The following is a 22,407-nucleotide window of genomic DNA, read 5'->3' as shown; positions in this document are numbered from 1 at the left end:
AGGGTGAGGAGGATGAGGAAGGTAAAAAGGGTGAGGAGGGTGAGGAAGGAAGTGGCCGCTTTCGTAATGTGATTTTGGAGTTTCCCGCAGTTTTTGTTTTTTCTCTGATGATAAAAGCAGCTCAGAGTGAGAGACCCACAGCTCTCTCACTCTCACGCGCTCTCTCTCTCTCTCGCTCTCACACTCTCTCACTCTCACAATCTCACTCGCTCTCACACTCTTACACTCTCTCTCTCTCACTCTCTCGCTCACACACTCTCACTTACTCACCTCCTGGTTATTGAGGATTTTTTTGCTGCCAACTGATGCCCTAGGCATTATTTGTAGCCTAAAACATATGTTGTTACATGCAACTTAACACACATGTAATAAATTTGGTCACTCAACCATGACTGTTTGCGGGACACTGCTGTGCACAATTGGCTTCTGTGTTTCGCCCACAACATACAGTCACTACACTTTACAGTTTATCCTGTGAAGTGCTTTGAGACGTCTCGAAGACGTGATAAGGTGCTGTATCAAATGCAAGATTTATTATTATTATTAATGACCTCACGACCTGATAACTCCACATACGCTTAAATTGCAAATTCCATCAAGACACACGTAACGCAGCCTCATCAATAAGCTTTTTACCTAGCCACGAGAGCCACTTTTTTTGCCTTCTAAACTGTTTTATAACAGTTATATTTTTTCCACATATTAATGGGTTGACATTGTGGGTTGTCTGTCTTGTGCAGATCTTCTCGTCTAAGCTCTGTTTATACTAACATATCAGAATTTCTGAACATTTGGGATTTGATTTCAAGATCCTCATCCTCACCTACAAGGCCATTCACGGCCTCGCTCCCTCCTACCTCTCCAACCTACTATCCCCCTACCTACCTGCCCGTACCCTCCGTTCCTCTGGCTCCGGTCTGCTCCATGTCCCCCGCCCTAATCGCCCGACCATCGGTGGTCGGGCCTTCAGCCTCTCAGCCCCGAGGCTCTGGAACTCTATCCCCAGTGCCTTCGCCGCCTCCTCCCTCTCCTCCTTCAAGGCCGGTCTCAAAACCTTTCTCTTTGACCGAGCCTTCAGCTCCCCTCTCGACTCTCTACCCCCTCCTCGCTCCCTCCCTCCCCTCCCCTCACCCTGACCATTTCCCCCCTCCTCACTCCCTCCCCTCCCCTCACCCTGACCATTTCCCCCCTCCTCACTCCCTCCCCTCCCACCCCTCACCCTGACCATTTCCCCCCTCCTCGCTCCCTCCCTTCCCTCCCCTCACCCTGACCATTTTCCCCCCTCCTCGCTCCCTCCCTTCCCTCCCCTCACCCTGACCATTTCCCCCCTGCTCGGGTCATGACCCAACTGTGCAGCGCCTTGGGACGTCCTCCTGACGTGAAAGGCGCTTTATAAATGGAATCTTGTTGTTGTTGTTGTAGCCTACACAGTCACTGCACATTACAGTAGATTTTGTTAAGCGCTTTGAGGTGTCCTCTCGACATGAAAGGCGCTGTATCAAACAGAAGGATTATTATTGATATAAACATAATAAGCACAGTCCGTGCTCTCCACTGTAATGTGAGGAGTTTAAACATTAATTTTCCAGATACAATCTCTGTGCCTGGTGAGTTCAATGCTCTTACATCAAAAGGGCAGGGGAAGAGATTTGTATCAAGCTGCAATTCGTGCTTCGGTTTCAGAGGCTGGTCACTGAGCATCAGTGCCAGATGTGTGGGGAATGGTTTGTGGCAGGTGGGTTGGGGGAGAAGGGATGAGAAAGAAAGCAATTCACGAGAAACATTTTTTAAACATCAGACAGTGGTTTTGCGACCTAAATACAGACTTCCAGCAAATCAGAAGCACCTTTAGCTGTAATAATATGGAAAAAAAATCATCTCTACCCAACAATTAAAAATGTGTTTGAATACGTTACCTATTCCTGCGGCTCTAATAAGTCTGTTAAGCGCTTTGAGACATTGAGAAGACGTGAAAAGCGCTATATCAAATACAAGGATTATTTTATTATTATTATTATATAGTAGATATCCCAAGGAAACACCAAATAAGTTCCTCACATTCCTAAAAGGAATTATGATTATTATTATTATTAACGAGCACATGACCTGATTACTCCACATATGCTTAAACTCTTACCTGTTTTGCATGAATCTGGAGAGAAACTCCACATCATTACCTATTTATTGGCTCACAGGGTATTGCAAAGCTGAATCCCTTGCACCTTGTTTACTGCCTATCGAATGAGATGGTAAAACTGAGGTCCTGTTCCATGATACAAAACAATTCACATGTATGTCGTGCATTTTACTTTGAGAGGATATCTCAAAGTAGGTTCATGTGGATGTTGACGATCCCTAGGCAATACACAATAAAAAGAAAAGGGGGTGAATGTACCCAGTATCCTAATCATCAATCTCCCAGATAACATTGATCATTCTCCAGCTCGGATCCGAAACTCTGACTGTCTGGCGCCTTAGGACGTCCTCACGACGTGAAAGACGCTTTTCACATGGCACTTTGTGGTAGTTGTTGTTGACTTTATGGCTGATAGTGGGAAAATGCACACGGCATTCCACCGTAAACACACTGTCGGTCACCATAGTTTACTTCAGTGGCCGCCAAACTTTAATAGTTGGCCAACAAATACATTCTTCTTTTTGATTCACCTTGGGTGATGTTTTGCACTATGAACCTTGATGTGGGTTTATCATTTTAAAAAGCAAATTGGCAACTGCATTGCTATTTTTATGGTCTATCCATTACTTTTTTTTAATAAAAAATCATTATAAATAAGAAGCAAAAAGATCGTCCATTTTAGTGATTGGTGCAATGCTAGACTTTGAAAAGCTGTATACTTTGGGGTTTTATTTTAATTTGAACCACTCTGCTTACTTAAAAGTTCTAAAATATCTTAAAGTAGTTTCTGTTTAAGCAGCCGGGAATCAATTCCCTCATCCTGTCACCTCTGTTCTGCCTTCTTGTCAGCTAGAGTGACAAAGAAGGCGGTGAATTTATTGCATCTGTCACTATTCCATACACTATCTGGAAAATAAGGTCAGACAGCATTGATGCAGAGGTGGACTCTGCTTAATATACCATGTTATTTTCTTTGTATGAAGCTTAGACATTAGTATAGATAAGACACACCTGTATGTTTATTGATGCTTTTAAATAACAAGTCTGATTTTGCCAGAATGTTTCAGGATTACAATTAAACAGGTAAAAATGGTGACATTCAATTCCACCTGGGTCTAGATTTACTCTGTTTATGCAGCATTTCAAAGTGCCCAGAATTTTGCAAATTCTTAAATGCTGCCATCGTTTTGAAGCCATTTCTCTGTAATTTTTGAAAATAACTTGCAGAAAATCAGCTTAAGAATTAAGAATGTGTTTAAGAATTTGCCAAATTTTGAACGCTCTAAAATTCTAAGAAAGTCTAGTAGTTTATCCGGACCCAAGTGAAACTGCCTACTGGGCTTCAAATGTTGAAAAAGAATGTCTTCCTCCGTGTCTGTGGTCACCTCCCACTCCCTCACTTGTGCGAGACTATACTTGATGTGAAAGGCACTATATAAATACAGATTGTTAAAGTTGTGGAGTTTCTACCATTTCTACCCCCGTTTCTGTAATAATCATTGGACTTAAAGCCACCTGTTGACTTACCGCCTGTGGATTTGAATTGTGGCTTGTGAGATACTGGGTTAAAACTGAAACTCTGAGCCACACTTTCATTATGTCCCGGCTTGACTACACTAACTACCTGCTCAGGCTCTCTTCCCTCCACAAGCTGCAGATTATTCAGAACTCTGCAGCTCGTGTCCTCTACCGCACGAGGCTCCGGGAACCTATCAGCCCCATTCTTGCCCAGTTCAGAGAATCGAGTACAAAACCCTTGTTCTTACCTTTAAGGCCCTTCAGGGTCTTGCTCACCCCTCCCTCTTGGACCTGCTAACCCCATATTAGCCTGTCCGCTTCTCCGCTCAGCAGACATCGGCTGCTTCAGGTCCCCCGCACTTCCTACCCCACCATTCGTGGTCGGGCATTCAGCATCGCTGCCTCCACACTCTGGGATTCTATCCTGCAATGCCTCCACCTCTCCCCCCTCTCGATCGTGCCTTCAGTCGCCTCCTGCCCTCCACCCCATCTGACTCCAACTCCCAGCTCGAGTGCAAGAACCCTAATTGTCTAGCATCCTGGGACATCTTTCCGATGTGAAGGGTGCTATACAAGTAATTTGTTGTTGTTGTTAATGCAAAATAAATCAGAATTAAGCAGGTTAGGGTTATGGTTAAGCAGGTCTCCTGTAAAGCTATTAATTAATACCACAAGAAGTCCATGGCCATTATTATTTACTTTTAAGAAACAGTTGGACAGAGGTCAAGGACTGTGCCACCTATTTTACAAATGTATTAATAATAATAATCCTTGTATTTGATATAGCGCTTTTCACGTCTTCGAGACATCTCAAAGCGCTTCACAGAATACGCTGGAAAGTGAATTGACTAAATATTTGTGGGCAAAATGCCCAATTGCGCACAGCAGTGTCCCACAAACAGTAATGCATTGAAGTGATCAATTTATTATTGTTTTTGTTTCTTGAGGGATTATTATCAGGCGTGTGGAGTAAGGAAACTTGCTCAAGGTTACACCCTGCGGGGAATCGAACCCAGGTCTCTCGCTTGTGAGGTGAGTGCCCTAACCACTGAGCTACAGGTATCCACAGCAAGAGAACAGCAACGCAGCAAGAAACAACAAGCCCTATTCTTACCAATTGTATTGATACTGACTGGACACAAATCATCTCTGCAAACATCTCCACTGGGTGGTGTCAGGAGTAGTGCTCCAGTCCAATTCGAATAAATTTAGCCTCCATTTATAGCAGTGAATCGCTGCCAATAATTTCCACTTCTATTGAATCAGCAAAAAGGTGCATAAGCTCAAAATTATTACTAGAAACACGGAGGGGGATTGTGAAATAAATATTACTTGCACAAATTGGTATTAGAATGTGGAAGACATTGCTACAAGGGATTGTTGAAGTAAATGGATTACAATATTTAAAAGGTTATTAGATAAACCCTTGAAAAATGAAGGTATGAAATGGCCCAGACAAGAGAAGAGAAATGGAATAACTTTGTCGTGACGGAATTAGTGAAGGAAGTTTCTCTCTTCTGGTGTCCTGGCCAACAATCCCCGAAATAAAATTGGTCATTTACTTCATGGCTGTTTCGGGGCATTTATGAGCACAAATTGGCTGTCTCGCTTGCTCACAAATTACACACAGCCACTGCACTTTACACCATATTGTGTGAAGCGCTTTGAGATGTCCTCCTGATCTCAAAGGTTCTACAACAAAAACTCGCATGTATATAGCACTACTCACAGAGGGTAGTGTCCCAAAGTGTTCAACAATGATGGAGCATGACACCAAGCAGGGAGGAGGGGAAGGTGACCATAGACACAGTCGAAATGTAAAGATTTTTATACCAAAATGTGGGGATTTTGATTATTATTATAGCATGGCACAAGCAAACCAGCATAGCACATGCCTTCCTTCTGCTGAAATATTTCTGTAAGTAACTTGACAATCTGAGCAATGTTAGTAGAGGAGAAAGCACTTTTTTTAAACTTAGCTTCACTTTTCAGTTTTTCTGGTGGCTGCTCAGACTTAAACCCCGGTGTAATGGATTTGTTTAGCTAAGTTAGTAATTATTGCTGCTTTCTTTGCTCCTCAGGATTTCAGTCAGCCGTGATTCCTAAATACTCCCTGATGGGACCGTTCAAGGGACACATGTGCACAAAGAGTAGCCGTAAGTATCAGGATATGTGGGATTTGCGTGCAGTAAGTCTCAGATCAACAAATGAAATTACCAGGAACAGTGAGTTTACACAATAACAATTTACCCCCAAATAGGAAATACAGCATTTACATTCCAATACAATGTTCGTTGCTTTCTCTTTTTATCTTTTAATAAATAAATCTAAAGTTTGTTTGCCAAATATTGGAAAACGGATTTGGATTTGCAACGGATGTTTTATTTGCATCTTATGGCCTTAACTGGGTGAAATGATTTCACAAATGTTTCAAGACAAGTCTTGATACTGGAAATGAAGGACTCAGAATTGCAAGATACCATTAATAAGAGGATGTGTAGTATGATTTAAACAGTCATTTAAAACGCTGTGGAATTCTGTGACCTCCTACAAGTCTTCTGCTCCAGCCGTTACCTCCACTCAGCAAACAATACCCTGCTTAATATTCTTCACCCAATCTGTCCCATAATTGAGCTAGTTGAGCTTTCGTCCATTCCTTCCCATTCTCTGGAACTCCATCTTAAGTCCTTCTGTGTTGTCCCTCCCTCTCTGCCTTCAAAACATCCTATCATTTTGGCTACACCTTCAGCCATCTTCTCCCCCCCACCCCCAGCTACCCTTCACCCTCCCAGGCCGGGCTCCCAGACATATGTGTGAAACAATTGAAAGTCCTCCTGATGCAAAAGGTAGGATTTAAGCATAAATTGTTGTTGTTGAAGTCATTTTTTTAAAATTCGTAGAATTCAATAGCTACCATATTATCTCAAGTGAAATGGGTGGCTGTAGGTTAAACAGAGAGGGGACACAAGTCAAACTATCCACAGGAACCTTGATAACACACAATAGGATTCCCAATGCACATTTGAATCTCGTGCATTTTTTAAAAATTAATTTGTAAAAATAGCTCAGTTGAAGAAATTCACATAATCCACATATTCACATAATCCAAATCCCAAAAAAACGTATTCTTGGATGTTCTCCGGTTCCAGTGCCTTGTGGGGAAAACATAATTTTTACATTTTCCTGTGTTGTTTGTTATCGAAAAATTATAGAGAGGTTGTAAATCCTGTGTTCTAGGACATCCTCTCAAAATGAAAAGTGCAATACTAAATGCAAGGATTATCATTTTTATTATCATAAACCATTATAAATAGCGAAGGGAGATGCAGGTCATTAGGTTTTAATGGGGAATATGGCACCCATTATCCCATGCACGAGGGACTGACATCAGTCTATTACAAATATGCAAATACTGTATCTTCAGAGGTGAAGAATTGAATTGTGTTTTATGATTGTGAATATTCAATTAAGATTTTAATAAAGAACATGTACACTCCTGTTGATTACATGAGAGTTCATCCATGATGGATTATTCTTATGAGGAGTTTTAATGTGTTTAAGGACTACAGGAATTGCTGTTGGGATAACAGGCCCTGCTGAGTGAAGTGTACGACAAATTCTTGGTAATATCACATGTATCCTGTGATTTATTACAAGGTCATACTCATATTGAACTGCATCGAACAGAGTGAATTGCAATTTTACAATCCAAATTACAAGACTCCCAGCTGTCCTACTTTGTAGCTTATTCTGCAATATCGCATAGTTACATGAGGCCAGCACGCAGATTGACGGAATAGAAGGCGATTGATTTTTAAGTTATTATTTGCAATGCTATTGCTTTCATTTTAGTTCTTACTAAAACTAGAAAGTTAGTATAAGTGCTGGGAAATGGAGCAATTTCCCATTTCACATAACCGGTGTCATTAAGTACCTAGGTCAAGAATAATACAATAATATTAATACAACAAAACACATTTAAATTTCAATAATGATTTCGGGTCAGGTGGATGCCCCAAAAAGCTTGATAGTCCTGGCTTGTCACACAAGCTGAGGGTGGGGGCTGAGGGTGGGGGCTGAGGGGAAAAATGAATAAAGACACGATTCAAGAGGAAAATCTTGAGAAAAGAACAGTATGGAATAGATGGTTAAATGTGGAATAAAGCCCCCGCTTCTTTGCCTCAGCAATATGCCTGAGCTCAACAGTATGTCATAAGAGTATCCCGAAAGAACAAGCATAGCATTTTCTAACCCACCCTCCGAGATCTTTTCTAAGTTATTTGTACATTTTCACCTTCTTTTTATGTTCTTTTAATGCTTCTGTGGCTCCTAAATGCAGCAGTACCTTACGGCATAACATAAAAAATTGAATTGTATTCCAGTCTTTTGAGTAAATTGCACAAGAAGTAAAATTTGAGGAAATTAAAAACGGAAAATGATATCTAAAGATGTACTGGAGCCTTGGTTTAACCAGCCATTGATTTGATTTCACGGTGAAACCACCTGAAGGAGGTTGTTTCAGAGGTATATCGACATCATATTGTATATTATACCAATACTTTGGTTCAAACACTTCAGGACAATCCTGTGGACCACGCTTAGGCTTATTAAGGTTATTAGAGAGGCAGACTCTCTCCCGATACCTCATAGGAAATCAATCGCTGCTAATTTTACTGTACAAAACAATTAAAGAAAAAAACACAAATACCTGCATGTAACAGTTGCAATAGTTGTCAGATTAAGAAACGTTTAATTACTAATCTGTGTTGTGGTTTTTTTTAAGCATTTTGTTCCGGATCATCGTCTAAGTTGTCTGCACAGTTTATCATTCAAGATCATATGGCTATGCATTATAGCAAACTACTTTCAACCAAAGGTAACCTAAATGCAAAATATGTATCTTTTCAGTTTGATTTTTACTCGCATTTATCAATAAAGACTGCAGCTTTGGCACACATTGCTGATGACATGCAGGCAATATGAAGGGTCGAACAGCCCTTTTCTGTGCTGTGAGTGGTTCTTGTAGATTGGTTAATATTCATGATTTCGGTATTGGTGCTATGTTCACATTGAGCCACATTCATGCTATTTTATATAATCGTAGATAGTCATAATTTCCCCCTTTACAGCTAAGAAGTCAATGAGTACAAATCAAATGGATTTTGTAGCCATAATAAATCAAAGGGGTTGCCACCACCACTTCCCCACACACACCCTCGACTGCAGTGTTTCTTCTGTAAAAATAAAACCATCTACATTCTAGGTTTGAGGTTATAGGGTTAATTACAATGGAATCCTGTTGAAAAACATTTCACTGTAACACAGGTTTGCTTATTGCATGACCGGGGTGTGAAGCCAGCCATTAATTTACCCCCAAAATCCCAAAACATCGGCTTTTCACCAGGAAGTCAGACATTTTTTGTAAGAGTAAATGCGGGAGCACTGATTACCAATCAAACCTCGTTATAGATCAGGTTGGGAATTTATGGAATCCAATAACAGCCTTGTAACAGGGCTTGGACTGCACTTAATTAATGGTTACAGTACAGCACTTCTTTTTACTGTAATATGTTTCTGTAATGTAGCAGACACTCAAAGAAAGTTTAAAAATAGCCTTTAGCTACAATTACTTACCAGCACTTCAATATTGAATAATTCTATTCAGAACCACCAAGAGCAAATGCCCGTCTTGTAAAAGTCTGAAGATCACTCAATTAATTTTAAGGTCATTCTTTTGTGACACAGTGTTATAGTGTTCTTTTAGCCTATACTAAAAAAAATTGAATAATAATCCTTGGATTTGATATAGCACTTTATCGCGTCTTCGGGACGTCTCAAAGCGTTTCACAGAATAAACTGTAAAGTGAAATGCAAAATACTGCAGAAGCTGGAAATCTGAAAATAAAAACAGACGTCACTGGGAACACTCAGCAGGTCAGAGTACTGTAAAGTTAATTAATTCTGTATATTTTGTGGGCGAAACATGGCAGCCAATTGTACACAGCAGTGTCCCCACAAACAGTCGTGGATTGATTGATCAGTTTATTATTTTTTTTTGGAAGGACACTAACCCTAACCCCCGGAAAAGCGATCCACCAATCAACTATAAAACAGGTTCCCACTTACTGTTCGGTAAACAGAGGTGTGTGGAGTAAGGAAACTTGCCCAATGTTTTGCCCTCCCACATCTCTCGCTTGCGAGGCAAGTGCTCTAAGCACTGAGCCACAGGACTAAACAGTGAAACAGGAGGCAATTCTTATGGCTTATGTATCCTCATTTATGTAAATGTGCTTTGAGCCTCTAATTTTTCTTTAGAACTGCTACAACTCTACTGACCTGGCTGCTCTCTGTTCTCAGCGAGAATCACCTGCTTGATCTCCCCCACCTTATCTTCCCATCCTCTGGAACTCCATCCCAGAGCCCCTCCAACCCGCCCCCTCCCGTCTCAAGACTTACCTCTTTTGACCGCACTTTCAGTCATCTCCCCCCTGCCACCCTCTTCAACAACCAAGATCTCCTAACCCAACTCTGGTGCTCAACCAGTAGCTCTGAGACATCCTCTCAACCTGAAAGGTGTTATATAAAAGTAAACTGTATTGTATTTGTATTGCATAATAAAACTCTGAACTCTAAATATTTAAGGTTATATGTTACTAACCAACAGAATCGTGGCTATGAGGATCTGTGTTATTTAGCAAAGATTTGGTATACAAATGTTGCAGATTTGTTAATGGGTTGGAGTGGATATGAATGTTGTTGAAAGATATCTCTCTTTGTATCCAGAAACCCTAATGTTTCCAAATCCTGCCCAAACATTCAACCGAATGATACATTTCAAATTCAGTGCCTTGGGACGTCCTCCCGACATGAAAGGCAGTATACAAATTAAATGTGTTGATGTTGAAAAGCTTTGAGAGATTGCTGTTATTGCTTCTGACAATGGTACTAACTACCATACCATATATATACAGTATATACAGTGTCAACAATACATTCCCTATAATTTGTTAGCATTAAGTGGGGTAAATTCAACAACACTGCTTCAGTTGCACAGAATTCAGGGCACCCCTTTTATGAATAGGCATCTATCAGATGTATTCTGCCTTGTTCATATGCCCATCAGATGCCCCGGGCTGTTCTGACGTTAGGTTGAGAATCGGATCAGGCTCATCTGTAAATCTCTCCCAAATATCTCTTTGAGGGTTATGTGAAGAATTGGAGGGGATAATAGAGGGCCGGCGTTGCCTATTGAACCATGACCCCCAACAAAAAAGAGGGGAGAAAATTGGCAAAACAAAATCAGAGAATATGGTTAGAATTATTGAGTGTAAACTGCTGCAATAATTTCAGATGCACTGTGTAGAAAACGTCACCGTTAATTCTTGTGCCTAGAATTGCACTTGAGGCATATTTCAACAAATACAGCTCCCATTTGTATAGGGCCCTTCACGAAGAAAAACTTGTCAGAGAGCTTGACAGAGACAGGGTCAGGTAAAAGCAGAGAAAAGAAGAAGGAGCTGATTATAGGTGGGATTGAAGAGCTAGGTTTTTAGGCAGGATTTAAGGATGGATAGAGAGGTGGGAGTGGGGGGTGAGCTGGAATGGTATAGGGAAGGAGTTCCAAAGGTTAGGGTCATTGTTGCTGTATGGTATATTTGTGTTTCATTTTATTTTTCATATGGTCATTTATCGCTGCAGGGAAATATATGACATGGTGTTGTTACTGAAGCATAGTATCCACTATTTTCATTTTGTTTGGGTATATTTCAGCTGCTGTTGATTCTTCTGAACCAGAAAGCATGTCTGCCAGCATTAAGTGTAAGTAGTTATTTTTATTTTTATGAGCTGTCTTAAATTGTATTAGTCATTCTAATTACACTAAAACTCATTTGTGGCTACATCACGCTTAATTCATACAGCATGGTGCTAGTTCAGGTCATTAATCATTAATTAAAACCCAATGCCATGCAGAAAAGAACTTAGAAATTTATATTTTTACGTTACTTTATCACATCCCATTGCGTAGTGTTTAGCGCTCTCACCTCGCAAGCGAGAGATACCCGGGTTCGATTTCAGGGCAGGGAAGATCCTTAGGCAAGTTTCCTTTCTCCACATGCCTCAGCTTACCTAACAGTAATAATAATAATAATAATAATCCTTGCATTTGATATAGCGCTTTTCACGTCGGGAGGACGTCCCAAAGCGCTTCACAGAACACACTGTAAAGTAAGTAGGAACCCGGTTGTTAGTCGACTGGTGGATCACTTTCGTAGTCGATTGGCGGAGGTAATAATCCACAACTGTTTGTGGGATACTGCTGGCTATCACGTTTTGCCCAACAAATACACAGTCGCATATTGCAGCATTCGCTTTACAACATATTCTGTGAATCGTTTTGAGACTTCTCAATGACGCGATAAGCCGCTAAATCAAATGCTAGGATTATTATTATTATCATTATGGGAATCTTTCAAAGCGCTTCACAAAAGAGATTATTTACATAGTGACTGCTTAGTGTTAGCCAAGTACTTTGTTGGAATTTAAGACTTAAGGGGAAAAGGCAAATAAATAGGATGAATGAATAGCTCTTTCAAAGAGTCACAATAAAGCGTACAAGGAACCTGAATAGTCAAATTTTAGATAAATGCACAAATACATGAACTGTGTCCAATTTGCATGTTTTCAAAATATTCAAGTTATCCTGGTTGTTTAATGCAGATAAACAGAACAAAATATGTTTCTATTCTGTTTTGTTATCATATTAAGTGCTCAACAAACTGTTCTCATCTGCAGATGTACAAAAGAATAAAAGTATTCTTAAAAAAAACAATGGTTCAATTTATCAGAATAATTTTTTTAAACACTAGTTTTTCAACTGGAGGGTGTCTGGCTGTCTGCAATACGGTGATGATTAGACTTGTATATTTTGTGCAATATCTGTTACATGGAGGAGTTAGGGTCAGGATATGTATCTGTTTCCTGGTTGGAGGCTGTTCAGGAGAATGGGAAGTCTGCATTAGTCCTCAGTAGTGCAGACACATGTGTATGTCTGTGGTGTCGATTTGTGAAGCAATTTGATGTTCAATTTGAGAGAATCAATGAGCACTGGAGTGGTTCTGACAGACTGGAACCAAGCAAGTCTGGTTCTAATTTTCAGAAAGGCTCAGAGAGCAATACCTGGCAACGACAGTCCCATTTGTATGTCCTTAGGAATTGGAAGAATAACAGAATCCACAGGAAAATAATCTATTAAATGAGTGCCAACACAACATGAAAAGGGGCCAATCTTATATAGTTAATTTTGTTCTGGGCTCCACTGGCTCCTTATTGCCGAATGGATCGATTTCAAGATCCTCTCTCTCGTTTCCAAATCCCTTCATGCCCTGACATCTCCCTACCTTACACCCCAACCGCTGCCTCCGTTCTGGCTCCGGTCTCCTGTTCATCCTTGTCCCCTCCGTTCCACCATTGGCGGCCATGCATTCAGCCACAATGCCCCAAACTAGGTCCATGAGCCGTGAGGTATTTCTGGATTGGCTAGGACTCTTCTGTCCTGAATGGTTTGTTTTTGTGTATCAGGACCAAGGCGGTCAGTCCCAACATTTACACCTGAGGCACAGGTTGAGGGTTGTGAAGGACAAGTTTAGGGCATAAAAAAGACCTGGGAATATTCCTTTGCACAGAGGATAATCAACAGCTGGAATGTGGTACCCAGAAGGAAGAGTGGCTGATGTCACCCTCAAAGGACTCCCCTTAAGAAAAAGAACAACAACTTACATTTATATAGTGACTTTCATGCCAGATGGCCTGCGGGGTGCTTGAAAGCAACTTGAATCAAGAATAATAATAATCCTTGCATTTAATCCTCGCATTTGATATAGCGCCTTATCAAGTGTTCGAGATGTCTCAAAGCGCTTCACAAGGTATACTGTAACGTGAATTGACTGTATATTTTGCGGGCAAAATACAGCAGCAGTGTCTCAAAAACAGTTGTGGATTATGTGATCAAATTATCATTATTATTTTTTTTTGAACGGATTATTACCCTTGGAAAAGTGATCCACCAATTGATTAACAACCAGGTTCCTACTTACTGCAAAGTAAAGTGATGACTTTAGAAGAGTCCTGCTGATTCCTTTCCTTTTGTCAATTACCAATTCACATTCATTACTTAGAGGTAGACGAGGAAGAAATTGGAGGAAAATGTCAGGGATGGAAAAAAGAAAAGCGACAGCTGACAATACTGCTGCTTTTTAACAAGTGTCCTCACCGGATAGTCTTTTTTCTATGAAACCCTGTTACGTTCCTTAATATGTGCTGTCATAAATAATCTCATCATACTAAGAAGATGGTATAAATAATGTCATCACACTAGGAATACCTAAATTAATACCTAAATTAATATTATATTCACATAAGATTTTTCCAGCCAACAGTGTCTGATAATTAATAAATAAATCCTTGTGCTTAGTATAGCGCCTTTTCACGTTATTGAGACATCACAAAGCACTTCCAGAATATATTGTAAAGTGAATTGACTATTTTGCATCACAGTTAATGTTATCTGGAAGTGTTCAAACCCTTATGGTTGACTTTTGCTGTTACTAAATGTCAAAGGCTGAAACGGTTTATTTCTGTGGCTGACTGTTGCTTGTTGTGTAACTATAGTCCCTGTTACCAGGCTCATTGTATTTACCACATGACAATCAGTACACTATGTTCTCTATTCCCTTGATGTCAGGTTGGTTTTCAGTCAGACATAAATTATTATTGGCACTGTTTTTCCCTTTCCCTGACACAATATGCAATTAATTATAGCCTGTAATCAATCATTTGGTGCTAATAAGCACAAGGAACAAATTACTATTCCTTGACCAAGGCCATAAGATATTCCCACTTCACGTCATCAATAATTTTTTTATTAGTTGAGTCTGCCTGTTAGTGTGAGCCGCAGTCAGGTGTACTTACTGCCCATGGAGTCCTGTAGCTCCGTGGTTAGAGCACTCGGCTTTGCAAGCGAGAGACCTGAGTTCAATTCCAGACAGAGGGCGAACCTTGGGCAAGTTTCCTTACTCCACACAGAGCCTAATAATAATCCCTCCAAAACCAAAAACAATAATAAATTGGTCATTTTCAAACTACGACCGTTTGTGGGACATTGCTGTGCGCAATTGGCTGCCGCGTTCGCCCACAAATATACAGTCAATTCATTTTACAGTGTGTTCTGTGAAGCGCTTTGGGACGTCCTCCCGATGTGAGGCTATATCAAATGCAAGGATTATTATTATTATTATGCTGTTATGGCCAGAAAACACACGTCATTGCATAAATGGACCTACCCCTCCCTGGTGTCTGACCCTGTCTTTATACAGTCCTCCCATCACAGCATCAAGCTGTTTTTTAAATGCCCCTCTGTCCTGACCTCAGCCACCCTTCCTGACAACCTGTTCCAGTCATTGATTACCCTCTTGGCAAAGAAAAACCTTCTGGTATCTGCCTAAAGTTGCCCTTCGCAAATCTAAACCTATTCCCTCGTGTTCTTCTGTCTTGGTGCACCCTAAAGTATTTTTCCGGATTTCAATCCCATTTAAAATGTTATACATCTCTATAAGATCTCCTCTGAGACATTCCCTCTCAATACCGAAGAGCCCTAGCTCGTCAAATTGTTGCTCAAAACTCATTTCTCTGACACTGGGCCAGGCTGACATCTAGTCAGAAAGAATTGAATTCACTATGTATCATGATGAGCAGCTCAAAAGAATGTTCTCCTGTATGAACAATCCCTGTAGATTTTTAAACAGAATGTCTGTACTGCTGCGTCTACTAATATTTTGCGAAATAAACAATATGTAAGTACATTCTGTGCTAAATCTGCACTTGTACTCAGTAGGTTATCTTCCAAGTGTTGATAGTTGATATGCTGAGCTAATCCCAGTCAGAAAGTAACACTCTTTGTATCTTGGTATCTATGTTCCTTTAGGCATTCTTAGTAATAAGTAGAATTTATATCACATAATTTGGCAGATGAATTAAAGCTATTTGAGCCAATTATTAGGGAGTGGATCCATTTATCCTAAGAATGGTGGTGTTTTATTGGCATTTATACTGTGATTATTCAGCCTTTATGACTTTTTACACCTCTTCTAACACACAGGCATAAGATCTGAAATACTAGTTAAAATATGTATGTTTACAATTTGCAGCTTGAATAAGATTATCTGAGGACTAAAGGGTAATATATGTTCAGAGAACCAAGACCAGACCACCCCAGAAAAAGGTGTACTGCAGTTGTGTTCAGGAATGAATTTTGAACAAGTCTGGAAGCTGATAAGGAGAAATCTAGCTACAAGAAGGTTCAATTTACTGACTATCACAAAAATGATTTCCAATTGAAATGGTATTAATTGTGCCTGGTTACTGCTGCAAACCCATCTAAAATTCATTTGCACTTAACATTGTGAAAGCCCAAGTCTGTTATAGTAAAGCAAATCATAAATCAGGGTTGTTCAAAAGGAAAATATTCTCCTTCCCTACCATATTCCTCTAACTTCTTTTCTTATTTCACAGATAAAGATCAGCAAAAAAGGGAGAAGCTTAAAATAGCAGTAAGGATGTATCAGAAGGAAATTCTTCACCTTCGTTCCACATCCCCAATCAATCACATGTCACTCTCTCCAAAAACAGGAATAGTAAGTAAACCTTAATTCATGACTTTGATCCACTGTTAAAAAAAAACTCTCATCAGGAAAAAAACAATCTAAATAGTGAGGACTTGGCTGAGAGGTGATATCGGTTCAGAGCTGAGGTCTCGTGGGGCATCATGATATATATGTGATTTCCCACGCAAATATGTGTGGTTCAGCCTGGCTCAGTTGGTACCACTCCTACCTCTGGATCAGATAGTGCGCGAGACATTTTTGCTACCAAAGGATACCCCTGTTAAACAACACACTTATAACATGATTGGGTTGTGGACCCCAACAATTTCTTACCTGAAAATCTAAATTGCACCGTCCAAATATTTTCATTGTGAAAAAAATAACCAGTGCCTGGGGCAATGTCACTTCCTGCACACTGAGTATATAATAATCCTTGCATTTGATATAGCGCCTTCTCACATCTTCGAGACTTCTCAAATTGCTACACAGAATATACTGTAAAGTGAATTGACTGTATATTTTGTGGGCGAAACGAGACAGTGTTCCGTTACCCCCGGAAAAGCGATCCACCAATCCACTAACAACCGGGTTCCTACTTCCCGTACGCAACCTAGGCATCAGATTCGACCCCCAATTATCCTTCCTCCCCCACATCCGGTCCCTCACCTGCACCGCTTTCTTCCACCTCCGACGCATCGCCTGTCTCCGCCAATACCCCTCCCCAAAAGCCGCTGAAACCCTGGTCCATACCTTTGTCACCTCTCGGCTGGACCACTCTAACGCCCTCCTCACCGGTCTCCCCTCCAATACCATCCATACACTCCAAACCATTCAAAACTCTGCTGCCCGCATTTTCACCCGCACGAAACTCCGCTCCCCGATCCCCCCAGTCCTTGCCAGACTGCACTGGCTCCTGTCCCAGAGAGGATTGACTTCAAGATCCTCATGTTTGTCTTCAAATCCTTCCACTCCTCTGCACCCCCCGACCTCTCTGACCTCCTCTCTACTCACAACAGTACCCGTTGCCTTTGTTCCTCCGGGTCTGGCTTCCTCCTCGTCCCTCGAGTCCTCCGCTCCACCCTTGGCGGCCGTGCCTTCAGCCACTATGCCCCAAGGCTCTGGAACTGCCTTCCTCACTCCCTTCCCTCGCCCCCTCTCTTCCCATTTTCAGGTCTCTGCTGAAGACCTTTCTTTTCGACTGCGCCTTTGGTCACCTTCCTCCCCCTCCCCCGAGCTCGGCCCCGGGATCCGCTACTGTGAAGCTCTGAGACGCTGTCCGGTTGGAGGGCGTTATATAAATCCAAGTTGTTGTTGTTACTGCTGGGTAAACAGAGGAGTGTGGAGTAAGGAAACTTGCCCAATATTTCTGCCCTGTCCAGGAATCAAATCTAGGTCTCTCGCTTGCGAGGCAAGTGCTCTAACCACTGAGCCACATGACTCCATATTTGGAATATTAAGTGGTAATTCATGGATCACAAGAAACTTCAGATGAAGAAAGCCCTTTGGTCCATTTGACCTTATCCTTCCAGAACACCTAACCATGTTGTTTTCCTATAATAACAGCAAGCTGCTTTTTGAATTAAGTTATGTCTTGGAGTCTTCCGCCATTCCTGACACCCGGTACAGCTGTTAATGTAAAAAAACTGTTGGTATAAAAATGTATTGATTTGTCCTTCGCAATCCTGACCCTGTGTTCTCATGTCCTGCTGCTTATTTGAAAGTATCTTTCTGGGTTCACTTTTTGATATATGTGCACATAATATACACACACACCCCCAAATACACACGCACACCACCCCCGCACACCACCCCCGCACGCGCGCACACCCCGCACGCGCACACACACCCATCCCCTCACACACACACACACTTACATATGCAGTGCTCTTTGACATGGACCCGTGTGAAGGCCGCTATACAAATTGTTGTTGTTATATCTACAGTATATATTTGGTTGCCTCTGAGTCTTTTCATTTTAAACCTCACTCTTTTATTCCTCATAACTCATCCCTATAAATCTGGGCTTCAGCTCTGTTGCTGTCAGAAATAATAAAGTTTCCAGCAATAATATTTGCATTTTTAATAGATAACCATTGAATGCTTTTTTTAAAAAAAATGGATTGAATTAACTGTACAAGGTAAGAGTTTAACCAAGATTCAATTCGCTCCTTTTCACTTAATTTCTTCTCATCCATTTTCCTTTCACCTCTCGTAGAATTTTTCTGCAAAAGAGATGTCTTTTGTGAATAGAACGGTCTCTAATCGAGAAACATCACCCAGTACCTCGGGCCATAATGTGCCACCAAAGCAAACAAGTGCAGAGTTTCTGGGCCCAAAAAAGGAAACTTCTTTTAGTCTGTCTCCTTGCAGAAGTCCCTTGCCATTTCCCTCAGCTGCTGCGATTGCCAGAGATGTTGTGCAGGATATTCTTCACTGTGCTCCACCACTCCGTACACAGTACAAAACAAGCAGCCTCAGGAGACTAGTGACTCCATTCAGCCACCCAGTACCCTCTGTAGACCAACGTCTGATGAACAAACCTTTTCAAGATCCTCAGAAGAAAACATTTAATGGAGATATTCTTGATAAACATGCTGAATGCTTTACGGAAGAAAGCCAGCCCTTCACTCCAAGAATCTTGAAGAAAACAGCCAAGTCATTTCTTTCTAAGTACAGGTTTTACACAGCGCCCAAAAAGGAGAAGGTCTCGTCAGAACTGCCCATGACGAACAAAGGGAAGAACGCTGCAACTGGCATCGGCAGGTACGTATTTCTTGAAGAAGTATGAAGTTAGAGGACGTGTAAATGAATACTCCAGGATAAAGATTCCGTAATCATGCTTTCTACTGAAAATTATAGCCCTATTTAAAAAAAATGGCTTCATCGTGTTTGTGTTGACTCTTTTAAAGAGTCCCATTTGCCTGTCTTTTCCCCATATCCCATACCAATTTGCCAGCAGATACACAACAGTAGTAATAATGGAGGTCACTATCCAATCTTTCTCGTTGGCTCTAATGTGCACCTCCTCACACAGTATGACTGGTTTGTGAGGTAAGCAGAATATCGTAGCACTCTATTGCTGAAAACAATATTGCTTCCGCAGAATAAACAAAGCATTTTTAAAAAATAAAGGAAATTTAGCATTGAGGCATAAGTAATTGGAATGAAAGGTGTGGATGGATCACACCTTCAGCTGGATCCATCCACACCTTCAAGAGTGAGGTTGATAGATTGTTGGTAGGTCAGGGGATTAAGGGATATGGGGAGAAAGAGGAAAATTGGAATTGAAAGGATTAGTTAAGGAACAGATCAGCCATAATTTAATAAATTAAGGAACAGACCCCAAGGGCTGAATGGCCTCCTCCTGTACCCATGTTACTGAATCGTGCTTGTTCTGTAAATCCCAGCTACTGTAGTTTTTTGTTGTCATCTCTACGTGGTTTTATATAAGGTGGAATTAGGTGAGCTGAGTTATGCTTATTCGATTCAATGGTGCAGAAAGAGAAACAGTAATCCAAACTGCAGATATCCCAGCTGAAGACTTTCAATAGAACACAATCAATATATGCCTATGGTCCATGCAGTATTTGCTTGCAGTGATCTCATCCACATGTCAGCAGATAGATCAGAAAGTAGAATTTTGATAAGTCTTATTGCTACTATTGTGCTGATAACCTCGATAATATGTGTCTTGCTAATGCCATCATACAGCAAATCAGCACACATTTAATTTTATCTCTCGACATAAACCCATTTAAATTTCAGGACTCATTATCTAATTTGGCTTCTGTCTACTCTTCCCTGACAGAAAGTTAGCAAAACCAATATGCACGCAGCAAAGTGTATATCAGTAGATAAAGCTGAAAATCACACTTCTGTAATAATAATTTGTCAGAGACTTTGCAGGTTATTACAAGCTGTTTTCTCTACATAGCAAATAATGAAATATAATAATCCTTGCATTTAATATAGCACCTTATCACGTGACTGAGACAACAACAACTTGCATTTATATAGCACCCTTCACGCGGGGTCGCATCCCAGAGTGCTTTGAGATGAGCGAGACGTCTCAAATCACGTCACAGAATATACTGTAAAGTAAATTGACTGTTTATTTGTGGGCAAAACACGGCAGCCAATTGCACACAGGCGTCCCCACAAACAGTTGTGGATTGACTGACCAGATTTTTTTAAAGGTAGTTAGAAAGGGAAAAACTGTTTCCACTGGTGGGTGTGTCAGTGACTCGAGGTCACAGATTTAAAATAGTCTCTAAAAGAAGCCGAGGGGAGGTGAAAATATTTTTTTTCACGCAGCGAGTTGTTTGAATCTGGAACGCATTGCCTGAAAGGGCGGTCGAGGCCAATTCGGTAACTACTTTTAAAAAATGGACGGGTATTTGAGGAGGACAGGTTTGCAGGGTTTGGGGAGAGGGCTGGGGAGTGGGATTGACATTAATTGCTCTTTTCAAAGAGCCGCACAGACTCGATGGGCCGAATGGCCTCTTTTTGTGCTACACAATTCTATGATTCTATGATATTACCCCCGGAAATCGATCCACCAATGGACTAACTACCGGTTTCCTACTTACTGCTAGGTAAACAGAGGCTGAAATCAGAACATTTGTTAAAATGGATTATATAAAGAACAGGAATGAAATTGTAAATAAGTTTCTGAAAATGTAAAATTAAATCCATGTCTAAAGTAATATTACAGTTATTTGTAAGATCACAGTGAAACATTTGCTAAGTTTAGTGAATGGAGCAGAATAGCATTTAGCACGTAAACAAAAAAATTCTCAAATTGAGAAAACAGACTAGAAAAATCCCTTTGCTACAAGTAATTTAAGTCAGACAAAAAGCTAATTAAAACTCAAATTATCGTAGTGCTAGACTTTGTTCAGCCAACTGGTTTCCATGTCATGTTAATGCTAAGAAACAGCTTTGATCAAAGTACAAAAGGTAGAATGAATTTCAATAAAAGTTACTGACCCTCGCCAGAGGGCACTCATAATTGGGAAAATCTCATTACAAGCACATAGTGACAAATGGGTAACTTTATTGACCAGCGGAAATGTAACCCCAAGAAATTCAAAGTTTAAGATTTAACAACTGATGCAAAAATAATTACACATTAGCGCGAGGTATTTCATGTAAAGAATAAAAGGTCTTAGAATTAATTTCCATCAAAAGGTATCACAGTGGCACTGGATTAAAGGTAAATAGTACTGTACAGGTAGTTGAGTGAATTAAATTTACAAATTTACATTAATACTGTACTTTGAAGATTCAAAAATTGGGCATTGTAAGGATAATAATAATAATAATAATAATAATCCTTGCATTTGATATAGCGCTTTTCACGTCGGGAGGACGTCCCAAAGCGCTTCACAGAACACACTGTAAAGTGAATTGACTGTATATTTGTGGGCGAACGCGGCAGCCAATTGCGCACAGCAATGTCCCACAAACAGTCGTGGATTGAAAATGACCAATTTATTATTGTTTTTGGTTTTGGAGGGATTATTATTAGGCTCTGTGTGGAGTAAGGAAACTTGCCCAAGGTTTCGCCCTCTGCCTGGAATTGAACTCAGGTCTCTCACTTGCAAAGCGAGTGCTCTAACCACTGAGCTACAGGACTCCACTATAAATCAAGGATATCTTGAATGACCCAATTTATGGCACTTGTGGTTTCAATTCAATTAAGTTCAGGTCTCAATCTCTCTCGCTCCTAATAATAAGGAGTGTGATTGCAGGTGCAAATATCTACTGATACTCTGTCCGCGTTCTTCATGGAATCTTTTCCTGTTTGATATAATCTGAAAATCCTTTATACTTGTTTTATAAATAATACTGTAATATGTTCAATATCAGTACAGTGTATAAAGGATGTGCTGCTCGATGCTCTGGAGTTAGTGAAACCAGTCAAGTTATCCATTTGGTTTATAAAAATGTTTTTCAAAAATTTTGGACTTTATCACGTGGCAGAAGTCTCAAAGCCCTTCACCAGTAATGGTAGGTTCAAACTCCACATCAGAACTTTAAGCTCATAGTCTAAGGTGACAATCCAATGCAGTGCTGCGCTGCACTACATTG

The 22,407-nt window shown here is 40.6% G+C and overlaps 1 protein-coding gene across 3 annotated transcripts in view; it reads left to right on the top strand.

Annotated features, from left to right (window-relative positions):
• The window catches only part of LOC103186167 (spermatogenesis-associated protein 7), a 46,705-nt gene that overhangs the window by 186 nt on the left and 24,112 nt on the right, over positions 1-22,407 (top strand). For 2 of the 3 annotated variants that reach the window (XM_007905030.2, XM_042332708.1), the window contains exons 2-6: positions 5,737-5,811; positions 8,439-8,531; positions 11,426-11,473; positions 16,223-16,344; positions 18,530-19,077. In XM_007905030.2, coding sequence (XP_007903221.2) covers positions 5,737-5,811; positions 8,439-8,531; positions 11,426-11,473; positions 16,223-16,344; positions 18,530-19,077 — 886 coding nt within the window. The remainder of the gene's footprint in view (positions 1-5,736; positions 5,812-8,438; positions 8,532-11,425; positions 11,474-16,222; positions 16,345-18,529; positions 19,078-22,407) is intronic. The other variant, XM_007905029.2, reaches the window with a different exon arrangement.

The sequence above is a fragment of the Callorhinchus milii genome, unplaced genomic scaffold, assembly GCF_018977255.1.
Source record: "Callorhinchus milii isolate IMCB2004 unplaced genomic scaffold, IMCB_Cmil_1.0 Scaffold3, whole genome shotgun sequence".
Taxonomy (NCBI): Eukaryota; Metazoa; Chordata; class Chondrichthyes; order Chimaeriformes; family Callorhinchidae; genus Callorhinchus; species Callorhinchus milii.
Note: the sequence above shows the minus strand (reverse complement) of the source record. Positions and strands in the feature narration are given on the sequence as shown.